The 27,236-nt window shown below is 50.3% G+C and overlaps 1 protein-coding gene across 1 annotated transcript; it reads right to left on the bottom strand.

Moving 5' to 3' along the window:
• Positions 1 to 958: 958 nt before the first annotated feature.
• camta1a (calmodulin binding transcription activator 1a) lies at positions 959 to 25,689 on the bottom strand (the record flags this gene model as incomplete). The annotated part of the gene is made up of 16 exons (XM_084479887.1): positions 25,663 to 25,689; positions 24,843 to 24,969; positions 23,940 to 24,074; positions 11,658 to 11,845; positions 11,111 to 11,307; positions 10,899 to 10,977; positions 10,332 to 10,680; positions 9,474 to 9,955; positions 7,111 to 7,289; positions 6,244 to 6,487; positions 5,019 to 5,090; positions 4,189 to 4,209; positions 3,801 to 4,003; positions 3,320 to 3,394; positions 2,819 to 2,849; positions 959 to 991 (listed from the first exon to the last, which is right to left on the bottom strand). Exons 4-16 carry the CDS (start codon positions 11,829 to 11,831, stop codon positions 959 to 961), a joined length of 2,139 nt encoding a protein of 712 aa, XP_084336013.1. The 5' UTR covers positions 11,832 to 11,845; positions 23,940 to 24,074; positions 24,843 to 24,969; positions 25,663 to 25,689.
• Positions 25,690 to 27,236: the final 1,547 nt, after the last annotated feature.

Here is a 27,236-nt window from a genome sequence, read left to right as displayed (position 1 = left end):
GTGTGCGTTGGACGCGACGGGAGATCGACTTCAAGTAATAAAGCAATAATGTAAACAATGATGTCATGACGTTTCCTAAGAAAAGGAAAAATAACCACAATGCCCTCCCCTACTTGGGTTTCTGTATGGGAAAGCCCCTCCTACATTCATATGAGGCTCCGCCCACTTGGACGGATGGGGCGGGGCGGAGCGCAGTTGGGACGTGATGAGTTGTTGAAGTGTTGAACTGAAAGCACACGTCTATGGCGGTGGATGAGAGTTGACTTGTGCAAATGGGTCAATTGGTTACCAATGTGTTTGGTTAAGAAAAGAAAGCAAAAAAAAACTCCAAAAAGATCCATCACTTCGAAATAGTTGTAAAATACGAGAGTAGAGCTAATATTGTTTTTCTTTTTTTCTGTGTTTCCTAAATGGTCCTCCATGTCTCTCGTCCTCTGACACATTCGTCTCTCTTCCCTGCCACCCGCGGAGCGGCGGGCCCCCCTGCGGACCGCGGCCCCTGTTCATCTTCCCGTTGCGACGTCCGGAAAAAAAACAACCCATAACAAACGCACGCGCTCTTCCTTTACGTCGGAAAAGGGAACGTAATCCATGAAAAAGTGCAACAGAAATGCCATGAAGCAAATGTTCTCCCACCCCCTCCCCGCCCCAGCCTTGAGTTTGTAGTCCCGCTAAGAGCCGCCGCGATCCAACAACTGAAATCAAGTCAGTGGGAACCAAAGGAAACGTGTGAGAAGAAGACTGGCGTAACGTTGACGAGGACTAGGATCCCATCGCGCCGCGGTCGCCGCCGCAGCAGTCTGCGGTGACACTTTTGTCGTTGTTGTTGTTGTTTTCGATTCCCTTTGTAAAATGTCTCGGGTACAAACGGAAAAACCAAAAGAAGAGGAACGGAAAGAAGGAGCGAAAGAAGTGGGGAGATGGATGTCACATGGCGAGGGCGTCCTCCTGCTGGGTCTCATGTTCCCTGGCCCTTTTCAATTCTTTCACTCTGAAACACAGAGACAGACAGACAGCGGTGAGCCCCCTGGGAACACACACACGCGGCCACGCGCTACACACACACGCCGGCCCCCGTGGTCCACGAGCTCCGTGCGGAGACGGGACAAACGTGGCCGCGTTCCGCTGTGTCCTCGGAGGCTAAAGCTGCGGTGGGGGGGGGGGGGGGGGGGGGGGACAGAGTGGTCAGGTTGGGGGGGTTAAGGAACACAGAGTGAATACACAGGAACACGCACTGGACACTTCGGTCAGATCGCTTTGCTCTTTCAATGGCGTCGGGCACAACATCACGAGACGCTCAACCTGATGATTGATAACTCTTAGTACATCATCAATCAATCTATGTCACAGTGGTTTACAAATGTTTTTTTTTGTTGTAAGGGGTAGCGCATTTCAATTCATGTTGACACATCGCTATGTAAGTGTCTGTATATGAGTGTGTGGTCGTGTAGTTGTGTGTACCAGTGTGTATTAACTGCTCTCTCATGTGAAGTATTATGGGTGGCGTCATAATCAAGTGTGTGTGTGTGTGTGTTTGGAGCTGTGCACCACTGTGATACAGTTGTAAGTGTTTGTGGCTGTTGTTTAAAACAGGGAGATCCCAGGAGCTCCATTCTGAACCCACGCGTCGCACTGGCTGCGTATCATTGTTGGGTTCTGTCTGGCGACGGCCTATATGTACATATATATATCAGAGCACTATGGCCTCTATATAGGATGGTTTACCACACACATACACACACACACACACACACACACGTACGCACACACACACACACTCTTAGCTCACCTGCTCTGGAAGCACAGAAACCTAGTTCAGCACTGCCCAATTATAGACTGTGGGAGAAACCACTGCAACGCGGGCTTGTTCAGCGATAGTACATAACAATGATAACATAGCAACTTCTCCGCACTGTGTGGGGTTCCACTCAAAATGCTGGAAGATAGTCAGTAAACTGATCCAGGATCAGGGGTTATTGATTAAGCCCTATCAGAGGGTAGGAATACAGGCCAGATTAGTGGAGTGAGGAACCACCAGCTACCATTCCAAGCAGCAGTGTGTGTGTGTGTGTGTTTGTCCGGTGTGTCCGGTGTGTGCGTGTGTGTCCTGTGTGAATTGTGGGGAAAAAGGAGACGTAACGGTCAGAGGACAGACAGACATCTGAAGCCGGCCCATAGCATGCCTGGAGGTCAAGGAGCAAGGCCCAAAGGTCACCACTCGACATGCAACAGAACAGAATGCATGTGTCCCTTGATCCGTTTACTGTTGCATCTTCATGACCGCACAAAACAAAACGACAAAGGTTATTATTTGAATTATTTCAAGGAGAAAAAATAGAGGAAGAAGAGTAGAAAGGGAGATAAGGGGAGAGAAGGAGAGAGAGAGAGCGAGAGGAAGAGAGACAGGTCTGTTTGTGTTGCGGTGATGTTGTCATTCAGAAAGCAGTGGTTAGTTTCAGAGGTTTACGTTCTGCGCTAAAGCTAGTGTTTCTCAGTCCACCTGTGGCTCCAGTTGGCAGCCTTCATGCAAGCAGGCATCAAGCAACAGTGATGGAGAGAGGAGAGGGGGAGATAGAGAAATACAGAGAGCGAGAGAGAGAGAGAGAGAGAGAGAGAGAGAGAGAGAGACGAGCCGCCCAAGAAGGAGCTCACTGCATTGGTGAAGAGGGAAAAGGTTGAGAGTGGCAGAGATATACAAGAGAGAGAGAGAGAGAGAGAGATAGAGAGAGAGAGAGAGAATGAGAGGCAGAGAGAGAAAGAGAGTGAGAGAGTGAGAGAGAGAGAGAAGCACGAACTGAGTTGCTGAGGCTGCACTCACCCGCTTGAACAGTCTATGGTCCATCAAGGGGCTTGGCGTAAACAGCAAAACAATACCAGACAGCTATTAGCACACAGTAGGCACTGTGGACAGGGTTAGGGTGGGGGCAAGGACATAGGGGCAGGCCAAATACAGTGAGGGAGGGGGGGTGGGGGGGTGGGGTGGGCTAGTGGGTTGGGAGGAAGGCAGGGATAGCACGTCTCACCCACCTGAACCCCCCCTCCCCCCCTCAAAATAACAAACAAACTAGACTGAAGTTGATATTTCGGGTTTTTCTTTTGACTCTGCAAGGTCGTCCAACGACAATGGTGATCTATCTACATTACCAGTTCAGATTGATCCTTGATGAGGTTGTGCATGCATGTGTGTGTGTGTGTGTGTGCGTGTGTGCGTGTGTGTGTGTGTGTGTGTGTGTGTGTGTGTATGTGTGTGTGTATGTGTGTGTGTGTGTGTGTGTGTGTGTGTGTGTGTGTGTGTCTGTAAGTCAGAGGTGGGGCCTACCTGTGGCGACAGCGGCGCAGAAACCTCATGATCTTCCTGGCAGCTTGGTCCTGCCTTTTGGTAAGCAGACTGCTTCTACAATACAACCACACACACACACAGACACAACAGGACTTTACAATATACCAAGTCTGTATATAAATACCAAAGCATCGCATGTCAACAGTGCTAATTAACTTAGCACTAATTTAGCACTAAGTGCTAAGAACATCTCAGCACTTGAACACATCAAACTCTGGGAACTGTTTTACTTGTATATATATATATTATTATTTTTTGTTTGACGCTCACAAAGAGCCACCCTTTTGCATTGTGCATTAACGTTGCGTTACAATCATATATGGTATAGAGTCCTTAACACTCTATAATGTATAACTTAACAGTAACTGCCAATCCTCTCCAGCGTCTCATCAGCTTTGAGTCGATCACCGTGGATTTCATCAGCATCACAACACGGGCCGCGTCGGCCCGGGATCAGTACCTCAGCTTGTGTTGCACGAGGGCTGCGGCGGCGGGGCCGTGCCGGTGGGGCCCCAGGCGGCCGAACTCCCGATAGCTGCGGTAGTACTGCTGGATGAGGACCGCGGCGCGGCGGCTCTGCTGGAACTTCTTCTGCTCGTGGTAGCTGCGGAACTTACTCTGGATAAGGATGGCGGCCTGCGTCATCTTCTTGTAAAGTGCATACTATGGTGACAGAGCAGAACACAACACGCACCGTCAGGCGCGGCCGGAGCACAGCAGGGCTCGCTACTGTGGGGCGGAGGAGGGGGGTGGGTGGGGTTGCAGTCTATGTAACATGAAGACATTGATCCTGATGCTAGGTAGTGAGACACTGTTAACAAATAAGGGGGGGGGGGGGGGAGTGTTACCTTCAAGGCTATCCATGTTAGCTTGTAAACAGAGAAATAGTAAAGTATGGTGAATCACACACTCTCATGACCAAAACAACAACAACAAAAACAACAACAACAACAACAACATAAAAATCTGACTGATTTGATTCAGTTTTACTCCTTCAAGTCTTCCTGTCTGTCTGTCAAAGTGCAACGCCGTTGACTACGTCCCTGGAACATGAAACTTGAAAATGGTGGTCTAGCTGTCCCATTAGTTAACCTGGTTGGGGGAGGAGCTACGGCCTACCTGTTTGTTAACCCGGCTGGTTGGGGGCGGAGCTACGGCCTACCTGTTTGTTAACCCGGCTGGTTGGGGGCGGAGCTACGGCCTACCTGTTTGTTAACCCGGCTGGTTGGGGGCGGAGCTACGGCCTACCTGTTTGTTAACCCGGCTGGTTGGGGGCGGAGCTACGGCCTACCTGTTTGTTAACCCGGCTGGTTGGGGGCGGAGCTACGGCCTACCTGTTTGTTAACCCGGCTGGTTGGTGGCGGAGCTACGGCCTACCTGTTTGTTAACCTGGCTGGTTGGGGGCGGAGCTACGGCCTACCTGTTTGTTAACCCGGCTGGTTGGGGGCGGAGCTACGGCCTACCTGTTTGTTAACCTGGCTGGTTGGGGGAGGAGCTACGGCCTACCTGTTTGTTAACCTGGCTGGTTGGGGGCGGAGCTACGGCCTACCTGTTTGTTAACCCGGCTGGTTGGGGGCGGAGCTACGGCCTACCTGTTTGTTAACCCGGCTGGTTGGGGGCGGAGCTACGGCCTACCTGTTTGTTAACCCGGCTGGTTGGGGGCGGAGCTACGGCCTACCTGTTTGTACTTCTTGTAACAACGCTGAATAACGGCAGCCGCAACTTCCTGTTGCTCTCGGAGCGGGCGGCCCTGCAGGAGACAAGAGAGGTAGCAGGGGTCAGGGGTCGCGTCCGGGGCAGCCCTACCGCCGCAGAGGGCGTGTGAGGGACACTCCCCCAGAGTGAGATCAACCCCCTGCCGGAGGGCATGTGGGGGGGTGGGGATAGGGGTAGGGGTAGGGAGGGGAGGGATAAGGAGCTTTTGGCAGACCCTCCATAGTGGGCAGGTCTGGAGGGCTGGAGACAGACACAATGAGGTCCGTGTGGGGATCAGCCTGACAGAAGGGCAGAACAGACGACAGTGAACCGTGTTTTAACATGCAGAAAAGTCCATTAATGAAGAGCGCCGCAGTGGGGGAGGAAGTAGGGTGAGGCACGGGGCAGAGAGAGAGAGAGAGAGAGACAGAGAGAGAGTGGAGCTAATAAAAAGCAAGCAGCAGCAGGACCTCAACACTTCACTTACAGAGAGAGAGATAGGGAGGGAGGGGGGTAGAGAGGCATTGATCGATAGTGAGGGAGAGAGAGAGCCCAGAGCACGCCCAGCAGGGGACTGTAACAGGGCTCTGGTTGGAGCTGAGGACCAGCAGGCGGTGCAGTCGTTCTGTTAAGCAAGGCCATGCTCTGCTCAAGCCAACGTTTCCATGCCGAAACCACAGGTACAGACGACCGCATTTAAATGTTTATGCTTTTTTTTTGTGTAGCTTCTTGTGTATGAGTCAACAAACACAGAGGGAGAGAGAGAGAGAGAGAGAGGGAGAGGGAGAAACAGAAGAATGACTACAACCACAACAACAACAACAACAACAACAACAACAACAACAAAATAAAAACCACAAAACCTTGAGGCCCCGCGAGGCGTAGAGAGTGAGTGATGTAGCTGAATAACACTGAATACCAAATTCACGAGAGCAGCGGCTGCTGACACACACACCACTGAACAGCCCCATTCGTCTCGTCGCCGTCGAGGAGCACGCTATTAAAGGCCGCATCACGACGAGAAACACGGCGTGTCCTCGCGTCCACTGCACCCCCCCCCCCCCCCCCCCCCCCCCCCCCCACCGCACTCACTCGTTGGTGGTGGGGGGGGAGGCGCGGCGAGTGGGGGGGGGGGGGGGGGGGGGGGAGAGAGGGGGGGGGGAGGGGGGGCGTGCCCGGCTAAGCCCGGGGGGGCGGGGCCTGTATACCTTGTACTTGCGGAAGGCCGTCTGCACCAGACGGGCGGCCTCGTACAGCTCCCGCTGCTCGGGGTCCGACAGGGTCAGCTGGGCCAGGTCCCGCTCCACCTTGCTGTTGGAGGCGTTGATGAACTCGCTCCAGTCGGCCGGGGAGGGCAGGCCGGGCCGCTCCAGGGAGCCCTCCCGCGGCGGGGACCCCCCCGGGCTCAGGCCCGGGGTGGCGGACGGGCCCAGGGGCTCGTTGTACAGCGACCTGGGGGGGGGGGGGGGGGGGGACACGGGACGGTTACACTGCGGCCCCGTCACATGTGGTGGACCGTGTGTTGGGGGTGTTTGTGTGTTTGTACTTTGTGTGTTGTGTTGGTTTGTGTTTTCAATTATACTGATATAGTGGAGTGGATATAAGTGTCCAAGACTCATTTCCTTCGGGACAATAACGTCTCATGTTATTTAACTAATCGTATTCATATCTTCTCTTGTCAACAATATTACTGTTGAGTCACTTGATACACGCCTTTACTCAAAGACCCTTACAGTGAAATAAGATACGCCCTATGAATATATACAAATAGAAAATGACATTTGATGGTGGATGCTGGTATCCACAGCATTTAGAACAATTACAAAGTCACCACATTGTTAGCATGTGTGGTCCCAGTGGGAATCGAACCCTAGCCTGCATAACTTTATCCAATGATCCACCAGTTGAGCTAGACAGGATAAACTATTTGTTATGTGTACTTATGGACACTTGAAAATGATTATTCTCTCTCACACACACACACACACACACACACACACACACACACACACACACACAACCTCCCCCCCCCACACAGACACACACACAAACACACAACCACGGTGCTGACTCACCGTAGGTGGATGATGCTGGGCAGCTGCTCCACGTCTCCCAGGTAGTTGGCCAGCCAGCTCATGGTGTTGCTGACCCCCGTGGTGTCCAGGGGAACCGAGTCCCCCGCGCTGAAGTTCTCCCTCTTGATGCGGTCCGGGGTGGCCTCGATGATGTGCTCGGCCAGGGACATCATGTTCACCTGGGGGGGCCCGGCGAGAGCACAGAGTCACACGGGGCCTCCCGACCGTCTGGGCGGGGTGTTTGATGTTTATGCAGGGCTCAGGACTGCCACCATTTATCACGTGGATGCAAGGTAAGAGTTTCCTAGGGCACATCGGTGCCAACAAAATGAAATAGGTATATATATATATATATACAATACAGTATATATAAATACAGGGTTCTCCCTGTAACGCTTTAAAATAGGGTTGTCGTCGCGACAAAGACATTTCTTTGCAATATCTCGTAGGTGCTGTATGCAGGAAGTCAGCGGTGTGGGGATCCACTCCTGGTCCGACTCTCTTTAGAGCTTCAAAGACATGCGGGCCGCACGTCAGGCGAGCCACGGAGCTCCGTGTGCGGCAGCGCCGTAAAGTAAAAGAACGGAAGATTAGATTTAGGTCTTGTTCCGTGTTTAATGAAATGAGGGGTAATGGACGGCGCTGCGATGCGAGCAAACTGTGATGCGAGCAAAAGGTTGTGTTCAGTGGCGGGAGTCATAGCGCGGCTGTATGGCAGCGCCGGTGTGAGTGCTCTGTTTGGAAACACCACCCACGTAAGGTCCAATGAAGACACACTGCTTTGATCATAAACCCCAAAAAGTGTTTTGTACAATAGTGCAAAGTTTCAATGAAATTGCACCGCAACATTATCGCTATTGAAGGAATGCACAAAGGACAAAAACAAATCGTAAATGGAGTGCATTACCTGTTATTATTAGTATGTATTTGATATAGGAACAGAAGTGCTAAGAGTTGGTTTGTGAGGAAAGAGAGGTCGAAAAATGTACCCTGTTGTAAAAACATTTTACAACTTATTTACCGTGAGTGAGTCTGTTCAGATGAATGAAGACGATGGATAGTACGAGACCAAGGACATTTTCACATTTAATAAAGGGGTGCGACCAAATGAAAAAGTAAGTGGCCCCACCAGGGTCTAGAGCCCTGATATGGAACTGTTCCAGAGCTCTCAATGAGGCATCTTGATAAAATAAAGGTTATAAAGATATATCAAGGGTCTGTTTCTTTTAGACACAAGAGATACTCTAAAGTCAGTGTCATTCAGAGAGACGCTTTACATTTTTGATCAGCAAGTAGAATTGCTGATTTGTTGTAAAGTCGCAATGTCAACGAGCCTGCAGCTTTAAATGACCTGGAGATATCTGTACTGAATGCTGAGTGAATTCAATAATGTTACCAGTAAAATCACGTCCTGTCATTGATATATATATTCTATAAACAAAAAAGGCTGGCCAGCCCGTTTCTCACTCTTTGTTTTCCAGAGTCGTACTATCAACACTCCTAACCCCTCCCACTCACGCTACAACCCAGTGGAGCTACGCTGGTTCACATCACACAGCTGCTTTGTTAAGAGTGGAGATAACCCTATACAGTCAGCTTTTTGAATGGTGAAAGTCTGCTGCCTGCTACCTGGGAGGGGCTCATCATCCCTCATTCTGACTTCTAAAAGTTGTTGTTTTTTTTGGCATCCATAATTTAGCACGCTAATTAATTACCCTTTGATTGATTGACCTGAACCTCAACTCAGAGAATGAAGCTAATATAGTTTTTCGGTAGAACTCCCAAAACGGCATTTCAGTTGCTCCAGTCAAGCGGCGAGATGGAGATGGATGGCGAGAGAATTCCTTGGCTACAGCAGCGGATCAATGCGGGGAAGTTTATTGAGCAGGAAGAGTAGAGGTCAACGGTGTGCCAGCTAGGCCTGATGGAAGTCTATTTATGTTTATGTTTGTCGGTTTTCCCTCATGCTGGGGAAAGCGCAGGCGGCCTGCTTCCGCTGTCAACTCGGCTAAATCTCACAGAGGGCCTGTGCGGTGACAGACTAGATCAATGTAGAGACTTCCAAAAGGTCCGCTGATTCATTCCACGCAGGACGCGAGCCCTCGAGCAAACCAGGGCTAGTTGTACATGATCACTGAACGGTGTGTGTCATTCTAATGACATCTGTAGGACACCAGTGATTTAAAGTCCTCCCATAAAACATGAAGACACATCTCTTGCCATTGTAAAACCGAGGGGGGTCAAACCCATCTGCCCTTGGTGGTGCTAACTCTGCACTCATCCTGTTAAGTGTTGCTATAAAAGCCCACAACACTGTGATCACAGTGTTCCATACTGTACTGGTGTCATGCGTCTGTCCTGACCTGGAGGTTGTCCATCTGCGTGAGGCAGTCCTGGCTCTCCAGGTCTTCCCTGTAGGACAGCAGCTCCGTGTCCACCATCTCCCGGTCGGCCATGGCCAGCATGCCCAGCTGCTCCCGCTGGCGTAGTCGGCCGGCCAGCTTCTCCTTGCCCAGCCCGCCGCTCCCGCCGACCCCCGACCCCTTCCTGCCCGGGCCGCTGTTGGAGAAGCCGCTCTCCCTGCCGGCGCTCCACCGGGCCGTCCCGGCGCTGCCCGCCCCGGACAGGCCCCGGTCCGAGCTCAGGCCCTCCGACGACAGGCTCTTGGGGCTGGAGGAGAGCTTGTGCAGCTGCTGCTGCTCCAGGCTCAGCGGGACCGACATGGCCTTGTCGGGCCGCGCCTGGAACAGCTCCGGGTTGGGTTTGTGTTTCTTGGCCTGCGGGAGGTCTCTCTGGCTCTCGCTGCTGTAGTAGTTGGAGGGCTCGGACCTGGGCCTCCGCAGGTCTGCGAGGAACACAGATCAAATCTTAGATGACACATGTTTTTTTTCCCAGTGCGACCCCAATTAAATCTGTAAAGTGTTCTAACAGGGCTTGTACTTGATAATGCATTCAGGATGATGTGTGTGTTGCCGATACTCTGATACACCGTAACCTAGGCTAATGAAAACGTTGTTCCCCCAGGTCTCGCATGAGAGACGCTGTGGCGCTTTCACACACAATGTCTCCCTATAATGACAAATAATTTCATGATTAATTACTAAACAACGACCAAGACCCATTACTGCCAACGTTATAATTAACATTCAAATCCTCCTGTTGAAAACTTCGAGCGAGCCCTATCCTATTGTACCCGGGCGACCAACCACGGGGCTCCTCACCTAGATTGGGGTTGGCGTTGCTGGTGGTGGTGGTGGCGCCGCCGCCGCTGCCTTTGTTGCCGCCCGACGCGACCACGCCCTCGTTGGCCCAGCTGACCATCCAGCTGTCGGTGGTGGGGGGAGCGTCTGGGGCAGAGGAGAAGGACATGCGCGTGGTGGGGGGCAGGGGGGCCGGCGGCTGCTGCTCCCGCTGGAGCTGCTCCAGGCACTCGGCCAGCTTGGTGTGTCCGCGGGAGCGGGCGATGGACAGGGGCAGGCGGCCCAGGGAGTCCGGGATGGCCAGGGCTCGCCGGTCCCACTTGTACAGGACCACCGCTGCCTCCAGGTGACCCAGAGCACAGGCCCACATCTGCGGAGAGCAAGAGGAGGAGCAGGATGGTCAAGAGAGAGAGAGAGAGAGAGAGAGAGAGAGGGAGAGAGGAGGAGAAATGCTGACTGTGGCTGATCTTAATGGCCCCGCTGCCTACCCCCACCCCCTATCTAATACCATGCAGCTACGCCTCCTGTTGCCGCTGTTTAAAATGCCTATTAATAAGGCTTTAAATGCAAGGCTGGAAGATGTCTTACTAATGGCGTGCAGGAGAAGTGGTCCACGTTGAGGGGGTCCACCTCCAGCTCCAGGTCGATGCTGTCAGAGTGCTTGGTGCTGGTTTGAGGAGAAGCAGAACAACAAGGTGTCAGTCTCACAGCTCTCTGCACACAATCCGAACGCCAGAAGATAACTTCTGCGCCCGTGCAACGAGGCTGTGTGAGGGAGAGTTAAGCCCCCTTCTCCGTACCGCCACTTGATGAGCGTCTGGATGAGGGTGGCGTAGCCCTGGCCGGCAGCCAGGTGCAGCAGCGTCATGCCGCGGAAGGTCTTGGAGTGGATGAGGTGTTTGGACTTGGCCCAGCAGGCCCTGCTCATCATCTTCTCGCAGACCACCACCACACGGCTCTCGAAAGAGCTGCTGGCCTGGCCCGAGCCCGACACACACTGAACACACAACAACAACAACAACAACAACAACATCAAAAGCAGTGAGGAGGCGATTGATTTCTGCTTTCCGGTGTGATGCGTGCGGATGTGGGTAAATGGATGAATAATGTAACCACTATTGAACTAACATCTAGAATGTACTTTGTTGTGAATAAATAGGCTAGATATAGCCTGGGCGGGAAACCAAAATGGAAAGGGGCAGAGTTAAGCCTTGTTTCCTGTGCAAAATATTCTACATGACATAATTTAGGTAAAGTCAGATTTGTGAGAGTACCTTCACCCCGATGCACAGGGTGAAGGGTATGTGCATCGTGTATGAGTGTTGTGTTTTCATTTTAAATTGTTACTCTTACCTGAGACTGGCTGCTGTTGCCTCCACCTCCACTGCCTCCGCCTACACCACTTCCTGCCCCGCCTGTCCCGGGCCCCGCCCCGCCGCCGCCGGCCCCACTGCTCTGCTGCTGGCTGGCCATCTCGGCCATCCTTCTCTCCATCTGCTCCAAGCGCTCCAAGATGGACATTCTGAACTGGTTGTCTGGTGGGGAAGGAAAAGAAAAATACACATCAGCATCCAGGAGGCACCCAGAGAGGCACACTTTGCACACACACGAGTTTTGCTGAAACCAGCACAAATAATACCAAATCCTGACAAGATTAACGACCAGACAGCGAGTGCTGCCAGCCACGCCACATGTGAAATTGCCGTCAAAGTGCATGTGAAAATGGCGCCAAAGTGCATGTGAAAATGTTGTCGCAAACACAGCTGGCCTTAAATCGGGGAAGATGTTCGAAACACAATCTCAGAGCATGCACCACAAATTCCCCCATGGATCTCTCTGATGATGTGAAGTTAATTTTCCACTTTCCGCTGGAAGGCACAAGAAAAAAAAAAAAAAACGGCTTTGCAATAATCATTATTAATCTCCCGAGAACGCCAGTGATAACAATAACATCAATCATTAACTCCATCAAAACAATCGGCTTTACTAAAATAACCTTTAGAGTCATCACTCATCCACTAATGGCTCCCAGTGCAGAACTTCAGCCTCAATCTCTGCTACACCACTCCATCACCCCCGCCGCAGCACACTCACACAGCCCGGCGCAATTGGCCGCTGAAAGCAAGGCGAGGAGAAGTATCCACCCCTTTCAAATGGGCCTTCAGAAAAACCTCTGGAGGAACCTTGGAGATGAATGCCCCTCTCCTGCTGATTAAGTATAGCCCATTATGGCCAAGCCCTGACGTCCCACCTACCCACCCATCACTTCCTTCCTTCCCCGGGCTGCAGGGAACGTCCACACAATGTATATGATAAGTGGGTCGAGAGGCCGACTGTACAAAATCAATCCATCTTTCCAAAGTCCTTGACAGTCCTAGCCCCCCTGCTCCTCATCTGAGGTGGAGGAGGTGTTGCACTGCTGGATACCAGAGTGAAATCACTGCTCTGCACTTTGTTTGAGTCATGGGCCAGAATCCCGCCATGAACTTTTGGGACCAAGAATTTGCAGACATAATTATACACAAAGCGCACGTTGTGGGAATATGGAACTAAATACTTAGCATGAGGCACTTGAGGGCACTTGAAACTTGATTTGATGCGCTTGAATTGCTGCAGTCTGACCTGCTGCCGTCCCTCTGTGGACAGAGCTTATGCTGGTGGGCCGAGCGGACCACCAGACCACACATCCAAGACGTGCACATTAGCGCAAGACAATCACACAGGAACACACATACACACACACACACACAAATGTGTTGAGGTCAGTGATACACACATATTCAATTAAATATGAATACACACAGACACAGGCGTGTGAAGACACACGTGCTGAGGTCAGTGATACTAAAAACACACACACACACACACACTGTACTGTACACTGTGCACAGACATGGGCTGGGCACAGAGAGCCCACTGCAGCAGGGAGTGCAGAAGACCGCATTAGCATTCCCCATTTAGCCAACGTGGGGCCGTTTCTGTGGCAACCTGCTGCCGAGCGGTAACTAGGCGACAGCAACATGCCTGTGTGTGTGTGTGTGTGTGTGTATGGTCTGCCAGCGTGCTATTGGCTTATTGATGAATGGGAGGAGAGGGACTCTAAGCACCGGCACAAACTGGGTAGAGAAAGGCAAACAATATGGAGTCCATAAATCTCTTTTTGCTGCGCCGTATGAGCCCTTGGCAACTTCTGATACCCCCCCCCCCCCTGTGCTGATACGGTAGGTGGGGACCTAATTACTCTGGGTTAGGCAGGGTTAGCCTCTGTAGGGAAAATCCTGCCCAGGCTCCTCTATAGGAAGGAGGTCAAGGAGCTGCCATGGTTGGCCAGCAGAACATCCCCTCTGACATGGCAAGTCAAGGACTCTGAGTGACAGAGACTGGTAACAAGGACACACGTGAGGCTAGGCTGCCCTTCATGGACTCCTCTTCCCCAGGGTTCAAGGGGATTCTGGGGGATCTCTGTCTTTGCTTTTATGACCGAGCCAAAGATCCCTGCAGTATGGCTGCAGTAAAGGTTTCACGGCATCAACCTCCACCCCGGTCACCATGGTGACCGACGAGGTGCAGGGTAAGGTAGCAGGGGGGGGGACGGACGAGGTCATGGCCCCTGCACTCCTGTGTTGGCTCCAGCGGGTGCTCATGATTGGTGGGGGAGAGAAAATGCGCATGTTTTTGAGGAAGAGAGAGGAGAGAGAGAGGGAAAAGGAGAGAGAGCAGGAGAGAGAGAGCGAGAAAGCGAGCTGGTTAGAGAGAGAGAGAGTGCGAGAGAAAGAGCTAGACAGAGAGAGAGTGAGAGAGAGAGGGCTGGTGGGAGCGAGAGCTAGAGGGAGAGAGAAAGGGATAGAGTGAGAGAAAGAGAGCTGGAGAGAGAAATAAAGAGAGAGATGGAGGAAGCGAGGGAGAGCTAGAGAGAGAGAGAGAGAGAGAGAGAGAGAGATAGGGAGAGATAGAGAGCAAGAAAGAGAGGAAGAGAGGGAGAGGGAACACTAGAGAGGAAGCAGAGAGAGAGAGAGAGAGAGAGAGAGAGAGAGAGAGAGAGAGAGACCTAGTGAGAGAGAGACCTAGAGAGCCAGAGAGCGATGAGGAAAGAGATGGTATTTAGCAGCAGGCCGACATGTCTTTGTTCAGACCCGCTGCTGCAGTGTGCTGCAGTGCAGATGATGTCATCGCCACCTGCTGCCGGCTGCTTCCAATGCGATGCACGTCTACTGCAGAGGGAGGGGGAAGGGGGAGGAGGCCTGGGGGCGGGCAGGAGGTTGGACTGGGACGGGGGGGGAGGTGGGGGGGGACGCAAGCAGCCAAACGGAAGTACAATAACAATGTGACGTGCCGACAGCCCTCCCTCTATCCCCCCTTTCCCTCTTCACTCCGTTGTGACAGTGTGTGTGTGTGTGTGTGTGTGTGTGTGGGAGAGCGTCTGTGTGTGCATATGTGTGTATATGTGTGTGTATGTGTGTGCATGTGTCTGTGGTTATGTATGTGCGTGTGTGTGTGTGTGTGTGTGTGTGTGTGTGTGTGTATGTTTGCACACGTGCACAGTCGCCTTACCTGGCCAATCACACATCTAGAACAGGCTGTGTGAGACACGTTGGCTTACAGAAAGCTGATAGAGATCGCATGACCAGATTAGTGGAAAGGACCTGATTCATGCCGGCGGACACGCTGGTAATGAGCAGGTGTCCGCCACGGACACAGGGCCTGTTTCAGCCTCATCACGGGTCACGCTCTCCAGCAGATCATGGCTGCCAGCCAGTGTGACAGCAACAGTTGATCATGATACCATTACTGCGGACTTGACCGGGGCCCGGGTATGAGTTAATCTCTGCACTTTATTTAAAACATCCTCTTCGCGTGACGGAGGCTCACATTTCTGTTTTGGAAATGTGGTCGGCCTGTTGTGAAAGTGCATCCACTATTCAAATCAGAAATTGGGAGAGACATCCCATTTACTTATCAAGTTAGGGTAATTTACCGGATGGAGGACTCAGCAAAGTAAAGAGTGCATTGCAATTTACACGTTGTGCAAAAAGTGCTGTACTCCACGTTTCTGGAGTCTCCCAGTGACTCATTTCAGCCTGGTAATGAGAATGACAGACTGACAGATTGCAGACCAGTAGACAAATGACACCGAGGATGCTACTACAACTAACAAAAGGTATGTGTGACAATTGCTTGAATACATCAAGAAAGTGTGTAGGCATAACCGGTGTGGAAAAGGGCGATTGGGAGACTTGTTGAGCTCTGATTCATAATGAACAGCTTCTTGTCTTGAGCCGTTGGCTTCATAAAAGACAGGCTAGAGCTTACGCAGTCATCCAGGGACCTGCAAGATCGAAGATCCAGACAAGGAACAAAACTGATATTGTGAGTCAAAAGTTGCCTGAAGAGTGATGAGGAGGTCAACCTCAAAGTATTTTATCCCTCGCAGAGCTATACTGGCCAGATCCAAATAAATAAAACAGGGACTAATCCGGTTTATAAAAACCCTCCACACTGTTGCTTCTCCTCAGGTATGAGCCCATCTGTCAGGGAGGCTGGTGCATGTGAGGCGCGTTAGGTTAACCCCCCCCTCCCCCCCGGGGCTGTCTCCTCTGTGATCCAGAATGGCAGCTCCTCGCAGGGCTCTCGTGCCATCTGGTGTGCTCTTTGAGCGGGGGTCGCCTGGGGAGCAGGGCTATATAACTGACATTCTGGAGACTCCTCCTTCACCCCAATCACCGCGATCTGACGCCCAGCCTCGCCACTCGATGGTATTGGGTCTGGGGATGGCGGATTGAGGGCCGAACGCCGTTTATTTCCCACTGCCAATAAAACAACAGTGGTGCTAACGGGCCGGGGGGGAGAGAGAGGGATTACCAAATATATCAGAGCGGCTCTCTCCTTCTCCTATAAACAGGGAGGCCAGGAAGAGCAGAGACAGGAAGGACTCAAGGAGATGAGAAGAGATGAGGGGGGGGGGGGGGACAGGACAAGACAGTTCAGGAGAGGAACGGGGTGGGGGTGGAAACAAGAGATGACACTAGGTGGAGTGTCTGGGAGAGTAACGGCCGGCTCGAGGACGGACCGTTTGTCCTGCAGACGACAGGGAGGGACTGCTCGTGTCCTGTTCATCCTTCACAGTCACCCGCCCCCGGACACACGGCCCCCCTCATTAGACAGCTCCCACTGACTTTGATGAGTGCTCGTAAAGACTTCATAACCACGCGCCAGACACACACACACACACGTGTAAACACGTATACATGTCATGCACACACTTCATCATCATTGGATGAGGCATGAGACGTTTATGAAGACAAAGCACCTTCAGGCAGGTAAGAGACCACTTCCTTTGAGTTCATTAGCTTCCTGTCTCCACAGTGCGTGCACGGATTGCGTGTCAGACGCGTGCATGGTGGGGCTGATTAGCTACAGGTATGTATTTACCTCAGCTGTCTTTCTTTCCACCTCGCTGTGTCATTGTTTACACCTGCCACTTCCCTACTCAAGGGTCGCTTGTATCGCCTCACGCTGTCCACCAAGACAGCCTAATGTGTTGAGCTACCTTCAATACATGCACCAATAAAAAAGCTGTGAAGAACATTAGGAAAACCATAAATATCAGGGGACATTGTTTAAGGCTTGGGGGCGGGGCCTCGATCTCTCATCCTCAAGCGATAGGTCATAGGCCCCCTGCTGGTTCGTGTATTCTCAGTAAAAAGGCTTATCCGGTCTCTCCGTAATGAAATGGCTCATGGCTTATTCATGCGCCACCGGTGAACTTCTGGCAGCGTGTGGGCGGACACCTTTAATCCCTGCTTCTCCACCTGTGCTTGTGTTCACGCCAATCAAACTCAACACCGGACCTCATTATCGCCAGGCAGCCAATCAACTGCTCACATGTAGGCCGGTGTAAAAAGCTGTGGGGCGGCTTCCCTCTGGCTCTCGGTGTGAGTTGATTGACAGGCGCTGGTTGAACTGAGCGTTAAGGGGTAGGAGCCAAGCTGCCTGGCAGCAGCCTGTACAGCTGGGGTCCTGAAGCTGTCTGTGATCAAAGACTGCTCTTCAGTTGGACATATCGTAATGAGCTTGGTCTTTTCTTCCTCCTGACAGTTTACTGGACGTATAACATTATCGAAGAGAGGATAAATTCTTAAGAGTAGAAGAGTTCTGAGAATCTTGCTGAACTGAAACTTTGCAAAGCAGCCTGGTCATCAAAATGACGTGGCCAAGTGACCAAGTGACCAAAACCGTCCTAGCCAATTGAAGTTTAAAAGAAAAATCGTCCTCCTTCCCGTAATTTGTACAATTATTGAATTACTTTATATCTAAAGAACTACATTAGACATAAGTAGCTACCTCAGGTAATTACACTGCGAGCAGATTGCAAAATCTCTCAGCAAAGATTCATTAATCAGCAGGAAAACCCTTTCAGTACTGGTGTAAACATTTTTATTTCAAGGTGATCTCTAATAAAATCAAAACCAATTAAGCTCAGCTGACGCACGGTTCACTCGTCTGCCTCGCCTTGCCCACACATTCAGTGAGCAACAAGTGAGTCAAATAATGTGTGAAATAATACTATGTGTTACAGTATAGAACCGTAGTAGAGAACTACTTCTATACTGTGTTTCCACAGCATAGAATTATATTGTTACTTTACATTGTCATTGTCAATCGCTAAACCAACCAATAGTAATGAATTGATTATTATGAGGGCATCAGGTAATCAACCACCGTATGGGACCCCTTATACCACATGGCATGCTTCCAGCTGTGCAGCTCAATACCACTATAGACTTAACTCTGCACAGATACTTAAAACTTGTGTCACACAAAGGGGCAAGTGCCAAGAAAAACACCAAGGAGCTTTACTGATGTCCAGTGTTACACAGAAAAACAATTCACCTGCCTCCCACTGTGTCTGTGCATCGACTTGAAAAGTGGGTCAGTTTGACGGCTAAATCATACCCAAACACAACATAAGGCGCATATCATTAGCGTCCTATTTGCATAGATAACGTATTGCTTTTGATTCATCAGCTGCAGGCAGCAGTGAACACCAACAAGGGAAGGAGAAATAATTTGCAGGATGAATCAACCTGACACAACACGTCCACGATGCCCCAGGGACGTGGTGTCTACCTTTAATATGGAGACAACACTTCTAAGCTCCACACATTCCCATTCTTCCTCTTATCCTGAAGCCAGAACAATATCTCCAACATGCCATCCAGAATAATTTCTTAACTCACTTGATGAATAGTATCACCTAACACAGCTTCAGGCTACGATGGCAGGAGAGGGTGAAATCAACTGGAAAAAACACTGGGACCAACCAGATACAATCATCCACTTACATTGTCTAAGCATGCAGCATGGTATTTGATGTGATATCATTTTTCATGCAAATTGGCCAGTAATTACTGCTGATCTTAAATGGTGGAGTTGTTTTTTATTGTGATAATAGACACAGTGAGTCGTAATTGGAGGACCAGTGGGCAAGGAGCTGTGACAGAAAATGATGTGGAATTGATTAAGCTGTACAATGCACCATATGGGCCTTTAGATGAGAGTGGTTTGTTGATACACTTGTATTACACTTGTGTAGAGACGGATGGCTATAGCAAAGAGAAGCATGTGGGGACACGATGAAACTCTGACAACATGCATCAAGACAAAGCACAAGTAACTGTGACCACATATATAAACAAAGTTGTACAAATTATATATACTGTATATATACAGTATATATTGAACATAAGTAGAGTGTAAGTATAGTGAAACTATTTTTTTATCACAATGTTTGATAACTTGATTAAGCCCTGTGCTTTTCAACAAATAATCATCCACATTTCTAAGTGAAATAAACACAGTGAATAACATTTGAATAATTGAATGAAATATTTGTATGGAATAAAAAAAAAAAAATGTAGCCACACAGACACACACACACACACACACACGGAAACACACACACACACACACACACACACACACACACACACACACACACACACACACACACACACACACACACACACACACACACACACAAGAAACACACACACACAAAGAAACACGCACACACACGCAATACTAACCTACGAGGCTACAACAATAACGCAGCGCATCAACAGGTAGATCAAAATTGTTATATAAACACACTACTCCCGATCGTTTTTTCACTTTGGTAAAAGATAACCTAACGAAACACGAGTCATTTCTCTCAGAACACTACAAACCAATAACATTGGGAATACCCCAGTGCAGTATACTGCGCACTATTGCTCAATGTTTATAAGTGCAGTACTGGACTGAGAGTCTTGGGTAGCAGTTGTTTTGGAAGGGGGTGGGGGGTTAAACGGGGGTAACAACGAAGTCTTTAATCCGATAATTAAACGTATGATATTGCGTATTAATAATCACGGAGTCGATGTCGCACATGTGGTGTTAAAAAAAACACGCAACAGCAAAGCGCACATCCCCGAGCCCACGAGACCCTGACCCTGATAGTGTGACCAAACACCGCGATGCGACAATGCTCACTGCGCTAGAGAGCGACTACTCTGAACAACACGTGAAGCACCACATGCAGCCGCCTGCACACCGCGGACAACTTCGACAATACCCCGCTCGGTCCCTGCGTTACACAGGCTACATGCTAGGCTCCACGATGACCACAGCTTTGGTAAGACCGTCCACCTATCGTGAGGTCGATGCTTAAGCCGCCTGATATGTTGTTTTAAAGGATCGCCCAGCGCTTTTAAAGGAAAACCTTAAGTAGACTTTGATGCGAACTGAACGTGTGGACTAAAATAGAAGAACAAAAAGATATTCCACGCATTTGAAACAACTCTTTAAACACAATCATACGTGTTTCTTATGTCGTCGATATCTTAAAGACTAGTCTTCGAGTACACAACATCAACTCTTAAGTCCTCTGCAATGGGGCAGTGTCGTTGGAAACACTTGGGAGGAAAAACACCCCCAGCATGTTCAGCCAACGTGTGGACAAAAACAAAGAGTTGTAGCTGCACCTTACGTCTAGTTTGCCATGAATTCGTGTCAGCAGCACTGAAGTATTCAAGGGACGTGCTACTTAACTTCTCTGATAAACAACGCACAGAGGAACACAAAACACAACACAACACAACAGCCATAGAGTGAACTGAACACATCCGACCTTCTATGTCATTCTCCATGAGTAGAGTCCCCTCAAAGCAAACTGTCCCTTGTCTTTAGGAAAAGCAGGTGTCATTCACTCGCATCCTGACCAAAAAGTCCAACCATGCTGCATTTCACACAAATGCAGTTGTCTACATGCCCCACTGGCTCGCTACTACTGAGTGATGTGAGGGGAAGAAGAAGAAGAAGAAGAGGAAGAAGAAGAAAAAATCCTTGGTGGAAAAATCTCAACAGAGCAGCACTCATCAACAATAGAACAAAGTGAAAGAGCGACGTGAGGGGAGAGAGATAAAGACCGCTTACTACTCTTCCTATAATAGCTCCCTCCCCTCCCCTTCATTCCTCTCTTAACCCCCCCTCCCCTCCTATAACACTCAGTCCTCCTCTCCTAGCCTGCAGTAAAATCAAACATATCGCTGCGAGTACGCGTCGTGCGCATGCGCCGCAGGTAAACAGACGCCCTAGTTTCCAGCACGCCGGTCGTCGTGCTTTAAAAGCCCGCGTCCCTCTCGTCGTTCTCCTCGTTATTATTCACTATCTGTCCTTCTATTTTCAAGACGCCGAGCTGTTGGGTATCTGTGCTGCTTTGTTTGAGACAAAAAAAAAAGGTTCAGCTGTCGCCTTATGGAAAAACACCCGTCGCCTAAATGCGTGTTTGACTCGCTGTGCTGGCCGGTGAGTGGAGCAGACTTTCGACGAGAACCGGTCGCAACCCGCACCATATTTACGCTAGTTTACTGTGTTTACAAAACACGCCCACTCCTCTCCTGCATTGTGTGCACGGTCTCCCGTTAGTCACGCCGGTGTGTTTTTTTTTTTGGCTTGTGGGGTGGCTCTCATGTTTACTACATAACAATCAGCGTGCGCATTACGTGGTGATGCGCGGAACCGCGTTCAGAACCAACTTCCCCCGACGCGCTGGGGAACATGCGACCCGAGCACGGCGAGCGATTGCCGGCTAGTTGCCGGCTGCAGTTCCAATAGCTTTACCTCTGTCTGTTCTGTCCTGCCCATGGCTCCGTACCTGCAGTGCTGCAGAGAAAAGCGGCCCTTCCCCCACTCTGCATTATGACAAATCAAGGCAGGCAGGCAGCTGTGCTATTAGCACATCATAGCACAGTGGTCTTCAGATGGGAAAGGGAACTCACAAGATGCTGAAGACTTCTGCAGATGAGACCTCGTGTATTAATGTGGCACGTCACGCCATTAATAAGGGTCATCTAATGTGCACTTGATGTGATGTCTTTGTTGAACAGCTATTTACTGATTTAGGATTTCAGTAACCACCACACAATAACCCCCCTCCTCAACATGATGGTAGATTAGGAGTAATTCCACTCATAACCAAACATGGCAAAGCAACAGATCCTCCCGGACCGCATACATGGGCAGCACTTGTTATTTTCCACATTTAGCCGCGTTCTCTGTTGCTGTCGCTGTCCACTGTCCCCTGGTGCTGAAAGCCGCGTGAGCATAGCGGTTGCAGGTTGGGAACATTGCCATAACCTTTATGCTTGATTACGAAGCACCATCTCTTGCGGCAACACAAATATAAATAGTTTTTAAAAATGGCTTTCTATTGTGCTTGTGTGCTTTAGGTAAGGAACTTAACGTTTTTCACTATTATTAATATTTGAGGATAATAATAACCATATTATTATGTAGAGAACAATTTCTGTCAATCATTTTGCCAAACACCCACAAGCAAACAAACATAGAAGGACAAAAGTATTTGAATGTTGTTGCAATGATTCAAAACAAGAAGGGATTGTTGCTCTGCTCAAATCCCATCACAAATCAATCTATGAGTGCAGGTCAACAACAGATGGAGACATGATGAAGCCGGATCATAACTTAAACATTAAATCTCAAACTCCCCCCTCCCCTAAAAAACCTTCAAACCCTACACAAAAACCAAAAGAGACCCAGCTCCGGCAAACCCAGGACCTCCACCCGGGACCCGGAGCCCGGGCCGGGCTTGCAGCAGCGTGCGGGGTGGCGTGGTGGCGTGGTGGCGGCGGCAGGGAAGGGGTTAACGTGAAGCAAGGTAACAGGGTGGGCTGTGTGGAGTACGGCACAGGCAGCTCCTCCCAAACTGGTTTCTGTGAATGGGCCAGTGAGGCAGTAGGTCTATGAATGGCGGAGGGATCCGCTTCCCACTCGCTTCGCACTCCCACTCTCGCATGGGCTGTCTGCAATGCAGCGGTCCCGCCAGCCCCAGCCTCGCCATGCCCTACTTTATCCTGCCACAGCTCCCGTACTGCACCAAGGGCCTGCCACGCTGCACGATGCGCATACACTACAAACATGAGGCATATGGGGTGACGCGCATTTATATATATATATATATTCAACTATACTACGGAGGAACCCACTACATTCCACAACGCTGCACTACACTACACGAGAGCACAATACTAGTACACTACACTGTACGCCACTGTACAACCACTAACGCAACACAACACAAGAGCAAAACACACAGTACACCACACTACTGCATTACTACATTACACAAGAGCATAAAACTATACAACCACACAGCAGAAAACTATACAAGAGCACAGAACTACAGTACACAACTAAACGTCATTACATGAGCACAGAACAACAGTACACAACTAAACGTCATTACACAAGAGCACAACACAACAACACACCACTTATAGAGCGTTCTAGCAAATGTACACAACCATATGGCTATGCCTAGCTTTACATTTTCCACCTCCAGGTCCCTACTACACGATACCATAAGCAGCAAATGATAACTTCATAGGCACAATTCTCTGGGATAAACGTTCTCAGAAAAAGAGCTTGAGTTAAATAATAATGTGTTGTAAACTCTTATAGTCTCTGATTCAAATACTAGGATTTACTAACACAACAATACAACAGTGTGGCATCAACGATTCTCTAACCAAAAGTGTCCATGACAGGATTATTCGATTTAGTGTACGATTGAAACCATTATGACTCTGTGGCTGAAACTATTCAATAAAATGTCAAAATAAAACCTTATTTCAGCCTCAATCCAGCAGATTATACCCTGAACTCAAATGTAATGTCATGTAATCCTTATTTTTCATGAGTAACTTGGTATGGTAGCTATGAATACAAGTGGAGCGCCCTCTAGTGTCCAAACTGTGCAATGTGAAATTAGACAAAAATATATAATACATAATCTGCAGCACACAGCATTTATTAGTATTTCGCAATAGCAAATAAAATCAACATGTTTAATTGCTATCGCAAAATAATTGTGTCATTCTTAATTGACCCAATATTGAATCTCATCCCTATAGTTGCTTAGCTCTCTTAGTCACTGTGAAGACTGAAACACAACACAGGCGGGACAGTGGAGGAGAGCACAGAGCAAGGAGGGACGGTCAACCAAACAACACCGCCACGGGGACCCAACAGAACACGGGGAAGGACGTTAGGAGTGCCGAGCAGACCTACCATCAAGGGACAGCCAGTCGTGCTGAGAGGAGGGCAGCGAGGGCAGCGCGCGAGCCTTGTACTCAAACACAACCGAGTTGGACAGGATCTGGTTGGTGAGAGCCACCTGCAGCGTCACCAGGCCCGTGTCGTGAGCTGAGGCGGGAGGCAGAGGACATCGGAGATCCGGTCAGTCATACTTGGCTGAGCGGTACTCTACGTCGCTATCTTTAATTCATTAATCGCTTGATTGACTTTGGCACGCTTCGCACGCACGGAGAAGGGATAAGACGAGGCTTCTGGGAATGTCCATTAGCAGAAGAGGCCTGCACTGTACGTACAGGAAGACACTCTTTTCAACGTTAACATCACTTCTAATGAGAGGTACATTTTCTTTTTATCAAATACTATAAAACATTTGACATATATGTCATTATAACTTAACAAGACTGGTTCCTTCTTTTGGCTTGTAAGAAGTACACAAAACTGACATCATCTATAAATGTGCCGCTAAAGAATACAATATAAATGCCAACACACTGCGAATACACAATAAAATATGTATTACAATCAGGATAGCATTCCAGACTCATGTCCTGGAAGTACCTTTACTAACTTTCATGCTTGTTTTCCAGTATCAATTATTCAACCGCAAAGTCAATAATTGTTTTATAATAATTGATAACACCACTAATCTTTTTAATTTGTTTGTTTAGGTCAACCGTGACAGCAGAGAATGTAAAACAAATATTACTGTCTCACAGAAAAAATCATCAGACGAAGAATAGCATAAAGTTTCCATTGGCACTTATTTACATCTATTTGTTGAAAAAAACAGCGCTTATATGATATGATTCACTGAAAAAATATCAAGAGGAAAAAAGCACTTCACATGTTCATTTTGTATAACTTGACTCTTCTTACCTGGGCAGTAGCAGCGAAGTACCCCAGGTTGTATGAGGGAAGCAGGGACTGAGATCTGGTCAAACAGGCAGCTGTAGTTTGAGCTAGCTTCTTGCCAGGGGCCAGTAATCAGCACCTTCACGCCACCCTGCAAAGCACACCAAACTGTTACTCCACGGCACAAGAAGGGGTTTGAAAGTGGGTGTTTGCCGCCACCTAGTGGGCGAAGGTAAAGACTACACAAAGCAAGATAAAATCAAATAAAACAAAAGCTTTCCATGATCCTTCTCACCACCGTGTGGAGAATCAGTGCCACAGCTGTCGACAATTATTCTTCATTGGGTTTTATATTCTGCTCTGCCCTCTAGAGGTAACCTATGAGTATTACACCCAGTGAAAAGAGGACGTAATGTAATGTAGCTCAACATTTATGCTTGGTTCAAGTGCATCAATATTGTAGCATAAACTCAGGATTTTAATATATATTTAGGAACAATTTCACAGTTTATAAGTCATCTACAATGTTTGTCTACATATATAATTCCTTGTTTTTCTATTAGGATTTGTTTTCTAAACCTAGAACCTCAAAAAGGTAATTAGTTAGTTTAGTTAGTTAGTTTAACACTGTGGGCGCCATACAATATATTTTTTCTATTTTTTACATTGTTACGCTGCTGGTGTGGTTATTTATTCATTTGCACACATTTGGTATAATTTAAGCCACTCTACTATTGGAGGTCCATTTTATTTATGCCATTTTCGACATTGTTCAAAACAATAATTTGTCTTCCCACCACATGAATGAATGTAAGAAGCAGCAGCAGCAGTGTGGAGCACCCACCTCTGGGTAGGACCATTCAGGAGAATAGTCGGTGACCATGAAGAGGCGACCGGTGGCCTGCAGCATCCCCAGAGCCCCCTGGGCTACCGCCGCCGACACCGCCTCCGCCACGTGCATGTAGGAGAGTGATCCCCCCTCTCCGCCCGCCCCCCCGCCCCCAGACGTGGGGCTGCAGCAGGACTGGAGGCAGAGCTCCGAGGGGCTGTATCCGGAGCCCCTGGCCCCTCCGTCCTCCTGGCCCTGCTGCTGCTGCTGCTGCTGCTGCTGCTGCTGGGCGCCGCCGGCGTGGTTCTGGCTCTCTGCGCCGTGGGACGCCACCAGCTGGTGGGCGTACAGGGCCCCTCCCGACGACATGGCGGCCCCGCTGCCGTCCACCGAGATGAAGTCGTTGATGAGGTCAGAGAACTGGTTCCCGAAGGAGATGTCAAAGTGGTCCAGGCTGATCTCCATGCCCGTGCCCCCGGCCCCGTTGCTGGCCCCTCCGCCCAGGCCCTGGTGGGCCCCCACGTTGCTGTAGAGTCCCTGCACCAGGCCCGCCCCCTGGAGCTGCAGGGGCTGCAGCTGCTGCGAGCGGTGGCCGCCGCCGTCGTTGCCGCCGTTCCCGTTGCGGATGGCCACGCCCTCCCCTGACCCCACCACAACCAGAGACCCGCCGTCGGACGCCTGCTGCTGTAGATAGTGTTCCGTTCCGCCGCCTCCGTCTCCGTTCCCCACACCGCACGCCTGAATGTGGTCTCCGTTCTTCAGGAGGCCGTCCACCCCGTTGCCGTTGCTCCCGGCCTGGCCCGCGCTCACGCCCCCCGGCTGCTCCAGACCCACCACCTCCTCGTGCTCGGCCCCCATCCCGGGGAAGCCCCCCTGGTACTGCAGCAGCTGGAGGGAGCCGTTCTGTCCGGGGCCCTCTGTCGGCGAGCCCCCGTTGCAGTTGCCCCTGTGCTGGTTCTGATGGGCCTGGAGATGGTGGTGGTGGATGAGGCCATTACTGCCGGGGGAGTCCGTCTTCACCACCTGCAGGCCCATGTAGCCCCCAGAGTCGTGCGCGTTGTGCTCCATCATGTGGGTCTTCTGGCCCATGCCCGCGTGCCCCTGCTGGCCGTGGTTGGCTTGCGAGGCGTCCTGAAGGAAGAAGCTCGGGGAGCGGTTCTGGTGGGCCATGTGAGGGCTGGACATGGCCTGGCTGTAGCCCACCGCTCCGTTGCCGGTGTTGTACTCCTGCTTGGCGTCGATGGCGCTGAAGTCCATCTGCTCCAGGGTGGTGCTCGGGCTGAGGCCCCCGCCGGAGGGCAGGAGAGAGCCGGCCGGGGTGAGGCCCATGCCCCCCTGGGCCGGTCCACTGGGCCCGGCCTGCACAGACACCACGCCGCCGCAGTTCATGCCCACCCCCACCCCCACCTGGTAGCCGCTCTCCGAGGCCAGCTGCTGCTCGAAGGAGGTGTCCTCCGTCTTGATGTTCTTCACCAGGGCGGCGCTGAAGCTGTAGCCGTTGTCCGCCATGGAGGGCGAGGAGCGGTGCATGCCGCCGTTGGTGCTGGCGCCGCCGCCGCCGCCGCCGCCTCCGACGGAGCACGGGCTGG

The sequence above is a fragment of the Micromesistius poutassou genome (genome assembly GCF_964030765.1).
Source record: "Micromesistius poutassou genome assembly, chromosome: 15".
NCBI classification, from domain to species: domain Eukaryota; kingdom Metazoa; phylum Chordata; class Actinopteri; order Gadiformes; family Gadidae; genus Micromesistius; species Micromesistius poutassou.
The sequence above is the reverse complement of the archived record's forward strand: the minus strand, read 5'-3'. Positions and strand labels throughout refer to the sequence as shown.